The sequence below is a fragment of the Rhamphochromis longiceps genome, linkage group LG18, assembly GCF_057381845.1.
Source record: "Rhamphochromis longiceps isolate RC_006_pf linkage group LG18, R_longiceps_female_GT1.1, whole genome shotgun sequence".
NCBI lineage: Eukaryota > Metazoa > Chordata > Actinopteri > Cichliformes > Cichlidae > Rhamphochromis > Rhamphochromis longiceps.
Genome location: NC_140574.1, coordinates 24,214,723 through 24,225,493, shown reverse-complemented (window position 1 = coordinate 24,225,493; position 10,771 = coordinate 24,214,723). Strand labels below are relative to the sequence as shown.

General features: G+C 39.0%; 1 protein-coding gene across 1 annotated transcript; it reads left to right on the top strand.

The window, feature by feature from the left end:
* The first annotated feature begins 5,172 nt into the window (after window positions 1-5,172).
* Window positions 5,173-10,029, top strand: ifi30a (IFI30 lysosomal thiol reductase a). Its single transcript, XM_085389415.1, has 7 exons — window positions 5,173-5,403; window positions 6,372-6,560; window positions 6,724-6,798; window positions 6,944-7,030; window positions 7,156-7,308; window positions 9,645-9,713; window positions 9,788-10,029. The coding sequence occupies exons 1-7, from the start codon at window positions 5,284-5,286 to the stop codon at window positions 9,851-9,853; spliced, it is 759 nt and encodes a 252-aa protein (XP_085245541.1). The 5' UTR covers window positions 5,173-5,283; the 3' UTR covers window positions 9,854-10,029.
* The last annotated feature ends 742 nt before the right edge of the window (window positions 10,030-10,771 follow it).

Sequence of the window (10,771 nt, the reverse complement as noted above, 5' to 3'; positions counted from 1 at the left end):
CTATATGATACATAATCATTCAAGCAATTAAATATTTTTTCATCATTCTTTGGTACACTGTAAATGATAAACCTTGAAACGGCCTCATACACAAAGCACATCTTTCACTGACTACAAAGAAACACATATTTGTCTATTAAGGTTTGAGGAATGAGAGATACTAGAGAATAAATATTTTCAAATATATACTTAGATATCTATATTTTTGGATGATTTAATTCTGATTTGGTTGGCGCTTGAAACGAATCAGAACGAGGCTTTGATGTGAACACTTTTAGCTCCGTGGCTGCTTTGAAATCGAGCAGTTGTTGAAATGCAGACATATTTACTTACCCGCTGCAGCGAGCTTCATCAGGATCACCAGTTAAAACTTTGTGGTTACAGTCGATCGACATTCATGATTTTTACGCATGATTATCAGGTGTGTTCGGAGGATGAAGCAAGCTCATGTACATGTGTTAATATTTACAGAGCTGAGTCTATATGTTAAATGCAGTCCTGGCTGCTTTGCATTTTATTAAATATTAGTTGTTAGTTGTTTGTTTGTTTGTTTGTTTTCTTGTTTTGTCTTTTGGAAGACAGTTTTTGTTTGTTTTTGATTTTTTTGTTTGTTTGTTGTTTTTGTGAGTAGAGGCAGTGTTAAAAAGTTGCACCACAAAAGATACACTCGATGCTGCTGCAGAGATCTGGCACAGATTGGACACTGATGCTGTAAAAAGGTGATCCATCTTACCACTCGGTCTTACTGCGCCAGATCTCAGTGGCTGCTGAAGGTTTTTTGGGGGTGGGGGGTGGTTATGTGCTTACAGCCAGGAAAGAGGAAAAAGAAGAAAAGAAAATTAAACCTGACGCTGAGGAAGGTACACGACTCAATGGTTCACGATTGCTCCTCTACTTGGAACAATGATGGCATTAAAGTGATCTTTTATGGTGCCTGAATATAATTCTTTCTATTTTGGCTTTTTAAAAAAGCTGATAGATTTGTTTGTCCAAGTGTTCTTTGTTTTGTTTGTTTATATCTTTAATGATAACCTTACAGAGCCTATAAAGAAAAAATAAGCTAGCTTGAATTTTTTTTTCTCTATACAGAAAACACAAATACAAATGTTTACAATATGTAATTAACCAAATAGTAAATATGCGTTTGAGAATCAGTCTGTCCCTCAAAGCGGCTGTGATAGATTGATTTGTATTTCTTTATTTCTTCTGTCATTTTAAACTTGAAAATGTTATGACTGCTTGTTCTCTTCCCCCCACATTTCACTTTGTTCATCTTTTTTTTTTTTTTTTAATTTCCTGTGAACAGTGCTCCCTCTATTGCAAAATAGTTACTCAGCAATGTAGTTGAACTATTTGTGTGTCAGTCTTTCTTTACCTGCTGATTTCTTCACCTTACACTGAGCCTTGTATGTGCTGAATCTTAACTTGAGACCCTGTTGCATCTTTTGCTGTTTCTGTCATGCACAGTTTGGTGAATTCGAATATGAATCTGACTGATGTATCTGCGGTAAAGGATTCAAAGAATTTCATATTGTGTATTAGTAAAAAAAACAAAAGAGGAAAAACAAAAGCGCCACTTGGTAAAAATACTTGAGTACAGATTAGTACATAAGCGAAGATTAGAATTCAGGAATGACTATCTAAAGGCATCCTATTGTTGTTTTTTTGCACTACGCAGCAAATGATAGTCGAATAAAAAGCTGAAACGATTGCTCTTTTGGTTAGTTAAGTAGTTTTTAAGACCAAAATTCAGCCAATATAGTCGCAGCTTGTTCCGCCTGTGTGTTATTTCACTTAAAAAAATCTTATCATTCTCTTTTTATCTATATATGCTAAGAGCAGCACTTTTATTTCCCTTTATGTTTTTTAAATCTTCTCACATTGTCACTCCTCCGTGTGGAAAGTTGGCATTTGTTTGATTAACCTGATGTGAATGTTGTAGTATCGTTCACTGGTGTACAGTAGTTTATATTGCGTCACACTCTTCATGTTGGAGGCAACATTGACGGTGGTCCATGTTGCAACAGGCTGGGCAGTGTTACACAGCAGCAAAAATTTAAGAGGCATCAACACATCTTTACCCTAATCAGAGCACACATTGCATTGCAGCGTTGCCCACCGAGTTACCTCTTGAATCACCGGCTTCAGCAGACATACAGCTAAAAATTATAGTTAGTAAAGATGTTCCGTCTCTCTCACTCAAAAACAGTGAAGAGATGGACCGTCAGATAAAGCTACTCTACACCAAAGTGCAATTGAAGGCAGAGGGAGCACTGTTGTTTCAGCCAGTAGGGGCCTACTGGTTGCAATGTGCCCGACCCAGATGCATGAAAAGATGGTTATTCTTCTTCTCTTGTGTTATCCTCCCTCCGTTTATCTGTCTTAACTCAAATGCGGCATTTCTTTCTTTCTCTCTCATGTACGGCTTGCTTCAGAGTGGTATGTCCTCAGACAGGTACTCTTTGATCTGTACGGTTATTTCTTTAGGTTAATGCAATGATTTTAAAAAGACAATAAAAGATATCTAAAATGCCATGTGTTGTCCTCTTCTTTTTTTTCCCTGCCTGTGTTATCCTGGTACATTTTTACATGTCTGTCCTGATTCAGCTTGGCATAAAACATGATGGCACTGCATATTTGTAGAAATACAGAATATGCTGTTCATGACATCTAAACAAATGTCATGAACTGGCACATAGGTGATGAGGCGGGAGGCAACATGAGAGGTTTGCTCAATCATCCAGGTAAGGAAATGCCAAAAAAAGTTAATTATCAACTATTATTAAAACACAAGTGTTTATCATTTTTTTGGAGGATGCAGAGTTCCAATTGGTGAAAATCGATGTGTGTCACAATGCTGTTTGATCTGTGTTGGATCAAATATGGTGGACCTGATTTTTAGAATGAGTTTTGTTGTTATAAGTCAGTTATTTAGTCTGTCAATAGCTGTAATTCAGTGACAGCAACAAAGTGAAGTTTCACATTTTCCTCTGGCTAATTGTTCATGTGATGATGGATGTGCTAATGGATTTGCTGGGCTTGCAGGTGCTTGGCAGGATCCTCCATGTTTGTTTGCATGGTTTGACTAACAGAGCTGTCTGACAGTAGTAGCTTTGAAAAAACTTTAAACCTATAGTTAAACTGATAGTAATCTTTTCTAGCCCAAATATGTTTTGCTACTGATCATCCAAAGCAGTCCATTTAGCTCCCATATTAGCTGCATGTTATGACACTCCACTTAGCATTACCTAGAAAAAAGTCAGAACCAGTAGTTCAGTGCCTATTGGTACCTACTTCCTACATAGAAAGAGAACAGAATCTTTGCTGGTTTTTAAAAGTGGTAGGTTGTCTTAATTTAAGAGTCAAATCCAAAAAACTTGGCAAAGAACAAATTTTAAATTGTATCATAGTGTTATTTGACATTACTAGCTTGTCACAAACTGTTCACATCAGCCTCGTCATCCCATTCTTACGGAAAGGAAATGGAGAGAAAAGACTGAGGCATGCCAAATACATAAGAACTGGACGGAGAATCAGTGGAAACAGGTCTGATAGAGGCATCCAAATGTTGAATTTCAACCTTAAGGAAGCAGTGTGGGATCATCTTGACAGAGAACGGAACAAAAGGCAGAAACAAAAGAGCTCTAAATGTCCTTCAAGAGACCTGGACAACTATTCCTGAAGACTGCTTAAAGAAAAAAACGGAAAGCTGCCTAAGAGATTTCAGACCATGTTGAAGGATAAAGTGGTTGTACCAAAAGTGGACTTTCAAGCTGTATTTCCATGGATGTTTGCACTTTTTTTTTTTTTTTAAATAATTTGCTTCTCTTAACTTCCATTTACCTGGCAAAATATTGATGACCTTTGTACTCTACTGTAGAAATATGGTCATTTAAATTTGGGGAATTTGAAAGATGACACCATATAGAAGCAAGAAACTATGAGTTTTGTAATTTTGGCACAACCTGCAGGGATTCTGCTACTTCCTTTTTCATATGTTTGTATTTTATTTATGTTAATTCATCAGTTTTACATCCACTCTTCTATTTCCTGCCAGCTTTTAATGCCAGCTACTCACTGTGTCTATTGAGGAACTCTGACCTCCATATGCTTTCCCCTTAATTTTGGTGTAAGACCGCAGCCTTAAATAGACTTCTGTTTTGCCTCAGTTTCTGTATGCCTTGTGTGTGTGGGGGGACTTTTGATTCACACACAGAATATTTAATTTTTTGCTACTCTAATGTGTGCTCTGCATCCCCTGCCTGGGTATTTGGCCCTGGGTCTTCAGGCCGAGCCTCGTACCACAAATCATATTTCACAGTAAATATGGGAAAGGAAAGAAAATTTGGAATTCCCCTCCCCAAAAAAAGGTTTGATTTTCAATGAAGTGAGGGGCTTTGGTTTTGCCAGCTACACCCAATACAAAATAAAGGGCCGCAAGTCAGGAAGTTGAGTGAATCACACAGTCATGGCTCACTTCCCTGTTTTCAAAAACAGACAAAAGCTGTTACAGATCATGTGAGAATCACCAGGTAATCCTTATATAGTGCCCAAGGTTTGTGATGATTTTCTGCATGTCAACTCTTCTTGAGCAAGACCTTTGGACCGCCTCTGTTTTATAATGAGGCAAAACAAGAATGACAACAATAGACAGAAAACTTCCCCATTCATCTGTTGGAAAAAAAAAAACCCTAACATATCTTAAGAGGGAACTTCTTAACCTTTACAGAACATGATAAGATTTAAAATTGAGATGTTGCATCGTCTTAAAATGCCCTTTTGAATCCTTATTGTAAAATAAACATTTTCCAGTATTAGGTTTTAATTGTAGAGATACAATTTATGTCACACAAGTTACGGGATGTTCTTAAATTATACCTTGAAACGCTTTGTGAATAAAATAAATAACTCAGATATATATGTATTTCCTTTTAAAAACGTGAGCTATTGTGCCTGTACACGACGTTATTTTTTTTATTGATAGACTTGAAATGTCCACGTAGTTAAATCATTGCGAACTTCACGAACTTCAGGATGTGTAAACTTACTACATACTAACATGCCAATCATATGACAGTTCTATTTCCTCAGAACAGCAGCAGAGACTTCGCTCTCTTTGGATAGATGTCTCCTAGTTACAAGTGACGCTTAAGACCACAGCCAATCAAAAAACAGCTAACCTGCACGAGGAAGCGCGGTCGAGTATTAAAGAGTGGACTCGCACAGTTGTTTGTGGGTCAGTGTTGTGGTGCTAGTGACAGTTATAAACAGTTGTAGGTAAGGATGAAGGCACTACTGCTGCTGTTTTTGGCTTTTGGGTACGTCGGCTCCTCCGTGTACTCCTCATGCTCCCAGTCGCCATTAAACTGGTGTTCATCTGTTGACTCGGCTGTTGAGTGCGGGGTAAGAACTTTATACATAACTTTTTATCAAGAGCTAATTTTGAATGGCTAGTTAGTGTCGACGACGTTAGCCACTTTCATAGGTAAGGCAATAGCTAAATAAAAGTTTCTATATTTATGAGAAAAAAAAAACCCACTGAGAGAAAGCGTAGCAGCACCAATGAGTGCGTCGCTGTAATGTGATATGCGGTCAGTTTTCAGGTGAGTAAACTGACCTGACCGCAAATAATGGTTTCCTCTGATAAAGACTTCAAAATTATAGTCTGAATGTGGAGAGGTGAAACATTATCATGCACATGAAGTTAGCGGAGCCAGTCTCTTACAAAAATCAGAGTCATCCTTAAGCGTTGCCCTTGTCTTCATCTTTTAATGACGTCACGTGTGTTATTAAGTAATTATTTATAGCTAATGTTCGGTGTTAGCTAACAAGTACTCACTAAAACTCTGTAACCTTTTTTGTCTGTTAACTGGACTTCGAAAGAAACGGTTATTTTTAGGTTTTAAGGAAATAGGAAGTAAAACTTTCAAATACCAGTTCTTTGCCAGCTGTGCGGTCTTTACATGTACCACTAAGCAGCCAGTTTAGTTGGTCTTACCATAGTTGGCATACAGTGAATAAAAGATATAGTCATGTAAATGGTGATAGATTTATTAACAATATTACAATCACAATTATAATGCAATAAACAATATAAATATAATTCAAACTTTTAAAAACGATCGCTGCAACAACTTGATAGGTAATCTGTGTATGCTGTTTTTAAGTCATAAAAAAGGACCAGCTAATGCACATTTTCAACCTTTCTGTAGCATTTTCAGCTGAAATTGGCTTGATCACAAGTAATTACAACCACATGCTATTGATGAAAAGTCATAGTATAACTCTCACTGATGCTGAGCTTCCTCTGGAGTCTTGAACGTGGTGGCGTTTTGAAGAAGCTGACCTCCCTGTTTTGCTCTTTGCTGTAGGTTTTGAAGTCGTGCCTTCATTCCAACTACACAAAGTCCCAACAGACAGACGATCCCGTTGAGGTGGGGCTTTACTACGAGAGTCTGTGTCCTGGGTGCAGACAGTTTCTCGTTATGATGCTCTTCCCCACAGCGGTCCTCCTGAATGACATCATGGTTGTTAACCTGGTGCCTTTCGGCAATGCCCAGGTAAGCAGTCGGCTGAGCAGCTTGGTTGCAGACTGCGATTGTAAATCTACCTGTGCAAAGACATTTACGGTTAAAGGCAACCCAAGAGTTCTCATCACTATATCTGTCAAAAATTTAAAAAGATTTACCCAAGTACATCATTGGTAACTGTATTCCATTCCAGGAGGTCAAACAGGATGAAAAGTACGTCTTTACTTGCCAGCATGGAGAACAGGAGTGTCTGGGCAACATGATTGAGGTGACGTTGCACCCCAGACACACACCAACAACTCAAACTGCTGAATAATGTGTCATGTCTGGTGTCAAAAGCATCTTGCTGTGTTGCTTCAAAATGCTTAATTTTTTTAAAAGAATGAAATATTTGTTTTTTGTTTTTTCTCTAGACTTGTTTGATGAACATGTCCAAGATGGCTTTTCCAATCATTTTCTGTATGGAGTCCTCCTCTGATGTCATCAATTCAGCCAAAGCTGTAAGTGTGTGTGCGTGTTTGTTTGATTTATGCAGGCAATTGACTGGTCTAGACCACTTCAGTCCATGACTTTTTTTTTTTTCGGTCACTAATAAATTTCCGTTTACAACCATGTTTGGTTGTAGTGTACTGGAGTCTATGACCCCACTTTGAGCTGGGACAAAGTCATGAGCTGCGTCAATGGTCCTCAAGGAAACCAGCTGATGCATCAAAATGCCTTGGAGACGGCTGCCCTGAAACCTCCGCACCAGTACGTGCCCTGGATCACCATTAATGGGGTAAGACTTTACTGCAGTAACAGCCTATCCAGCAAATACCATGGTGTTCAGTTTTACTTATATAGTGCCAAATCGCAACAACAGTCACGTAAAGGCACTTTATCTCATAGGGTAAAGACCCTACGACGTAAGAGAACCCCAACAATCAGACAGCCTACAATGAGCAGCACTTGGTGACAGTGTAAAGGAAAAACTACCTTTTAACAGGAAAAAAACCCTCCTCCTCTGTGTTAGCTATCTGCCGCAACTAGGGATGGGTACCGGTGTCCGGTGCCATGATGGCACCGGTTCTGACATAAACGGTAGTAACCAGACCGAAAAGCAGCGCACATTTCGGTGCTTTATTTCGGTGCTTTTTTTTCCTGAGCTGTGATACACTTCTAGCCAATCATTTTATGTTTCCGAGGATAGTAGGCGGGGCCAGGTACGTACGTTCTGTTAGAGCAGAGCTACAGATTAAAAATGTCCAAGGCGAAGCGGTCAAAAGTCTGGCTGTACTTCACAGCAAAATATGCAAACTCAGCAGCCTGCAACAAGTGCTTTAAGCTGATACTGTGATACTGTCAAAGGAGGTAACACCAAGAATCTGATTAAACAGCTGGCGACGCATAGCGTTTTTTTTTAAAAGCCGAGAAATGCGCCGTATTTGATAGCTTGCTGCGAGACCTCACACCGTGCACGTCGGGTGGGTTGCCAGTTATCGGACCCGGAGCAACATCCCCCAAAAACCCGAAGAATAGAGTCCTGGCCCCTAGCCCTGCCAGTGTAGCAGAAATGATGACGGATGATGATGGCAGCAGCAGCCGTTCTTCTCTGCGTGAGTAGCTTCATGTTGGTCATGTGTAATTTACGTTGAGTAGGCTAACCACGTTATTACATTAATGCATGTAAGGTGAACTAGCAAACATCATCATAGCTACATGCGGCTGTCCTCTTGTTTGATGGCAGATACTCCCTTCACCCTGCCAAAAAGGCTAAAATGACCAAAGAAAAAGTGGGAAACAGTTAAACATGAGAGGGTTTAAGTTTGTGTTTTTTCCATTGTTTAAGCACTGCTTCCAGCCAAGAGTGATGCCATATATGCCACATAGCTGCAGAAAAGGCTAACATTGTTATATTTTTACAAAAAAAACCAGCTGAACATGAGAGGTTTTTGGACAAAGTTTGTGTTCTCCATTCTTTAAGCACCGGTTTGAGCACCGTTTAAGCAACGGCACCGTTTCAAAAGTACCGATTTGGCACCGGTATCGGATAAAACCTAAACGATACCCATCCCTAGCCGCAACCAACTGGGGCATGAGCAGAAAGGAAAAGGGAGACAGGACACAATACAAACTATAGGAGAGAGAAGACAGAATTGAATGACATACAGCATGGAAGTGGACGTTTTTCCTTTACTCTATAAAAACATAATGAAGAGGTGAGAAACTGTAAGACATCAGACTGGAATGGAGAAAGTGATTTGAAATGATCCAGATCTGATGTTGACTCTGTCCTTCAAAAGAAGTGCTGTTACTTTTTCAGTGATGAGTTTGACACTTGATCTGCCTCAAAGCCCAAATCTGTTAGTGAAAGAAAGCTGGGACTGATACATGTAAAGCTGCCTCTTTTTCACGTGACATCATGCAGTACCCTAACATAAAAATGGAAGTTTTGTCTAAAGCAAGTCACATGTGAATTGCAGGCACGCCCACGTAAGCCCCTCTTCTTTATTAGAGGCGTTAGTATTGGAATGTTAAACACACTTTTTGCTGTTAGGAGTTTTACTATGTACTGTACTTCCTGGACCAACTTAAGGTCTTCTTTTCGTATTTAGATTTCCAAAATCCATATGACAATAGGTGCATAGTAAGTGTGCCTCACCTGATTACAATTTTGCTAAGATCACATGACCCAAGATTGACGGCAATCACATTTTTGGGGGATTCCTATGAAAAGCAAGTCAAATGCTAAATTCAGATCATCCACAATATAAGGTTATCAGGCTGCTCAGCTCTATCTGTTGCATTTGCCTGTCCCTTTTTGGAAATGGTCTCTCTCAGCCTTTGCACTTCCCACCTTAGTCATTCACACCGGTCTTCCTTACAGTTATATGACATTGCTGTGACCTGCAATCACCTGCAAGTCATGCACCTAGCAATCTAACGAGGTCAATCAGATGATCTGTCTCTGACGGCCTCTTATTGCTGTTTTACATTCCAGTATCACCAGGTTTAAGACCTAAAGTGTACTGCTAAGTGTCTGTTGCCTTAATAAACCATTCAAACTGTGTAACTGAGGTATGAGAAGTTACTTATTTTTAAATGTTGGGAATATTAATTTTCATTGATTTGTAGGAGCATACAGACGACCTGCAGGACAAAGCCATGAATTCTCTCCTCTCTCTCGTCTGCAGCATGTACAAGGTACAGTCATCAATGTCTACTAGATATCTGCCTTGTAATTTACTTGAACTTAAGTTTTTGTTTTGTTTTTTCAGGGCACTAAGCCTGCGGCCTGCGGGGGGAGCCAGATGCACTACAAAACTTACTGCCAGAAAGTGTGAATGAGAAATTCTGCACATGCCTGTTTACTAGCCAGGTGTGGCCTCTAAACAAGAAACACTGAAGAATGTCATCAAAGATTTTCTTTTTCTTTTTGTGTTTTTGAACTTTGTTTCTAAGAATTTGATCACTTCACTTTTGTAATTCCAAAATATAAAAACACACGTTACCTTCTTAAGAGACTGTGTTGTCATTGAATTAATATCTATGGAAACCAAAAAATCATAAATGGCTTTTGTAGTACTTTGGTATTTGCCTTATTTAAAGTGTTTTTTGCTTAACTTTTTAAAAAACAGTTTAGATGGAGGTACACAAATTCACAAATCATCCAAAAAACACAAATCATCATTTGTTAGAGGTAATAAACACACACAGTAGGGTATTCATATCTTGTGGGGACAATGCTTTACCTAGCCCCTAACCATCGAAAATGAATGCCTAACCCTTGCCCTAAACCTAACCATAACCAATTGTTACACTGTGACTAAAACCACAGTCTCAGTCTCCAAATTCCCTTCAAACTTGTGAGAACCAGGATTTTGGTCCCCAAAAGGGCTGTTGGTCCCCACAAATATAGTAAGCTTACACACAGACACACACACACACAGACAGACACAGACAGTGTTGTCACAGTGCTGTATTAAAACTGATATTTTGAGTTTATTTACTAGATTCTTTGTCTTTGTAGTCTCCCACAGCGTCAGAGTAAGTGTTTAATGTAAATGGTAGGATAATAGGTAATCTAAAGCTCATGCCTAATGGCCTTGAAAACATGTGTCACAGTTGACCTTATACTTCACGTTCTGTTTGTTTGTTTTTTTAAACCTGAGTTAATGTGGGCTTAGCATCAGGAGGCACAGGTTCATTAAAGTTCACAAAATCTCCTGAATCTTTAACACAGACTCACCTACAGCTACAAA

Coding starts and splice junctions, on each gene's coding strand:
- ifi30a (XM_085389415.1), top strand. CDS start 5,284: ATGAAGGCACTACTGCTGCTGTTTTTGGCTTTTGGGTACGTCGGCTCC. Junction 6,561..6,723: donor TGCCTTTCGGCAATGCCCAG/GTAAGCAGTCGG, acceptor ATTCCATTCCAG/GAGGTCAAACAGGATGAAAA. Junction 7,031..7,155: donor TCATCAATTCAGCCAAAGCT/GTAAGTGTGTGT, acceptor GTTTGGTTGTAG/TGTACTGGAGTCTATGACCC.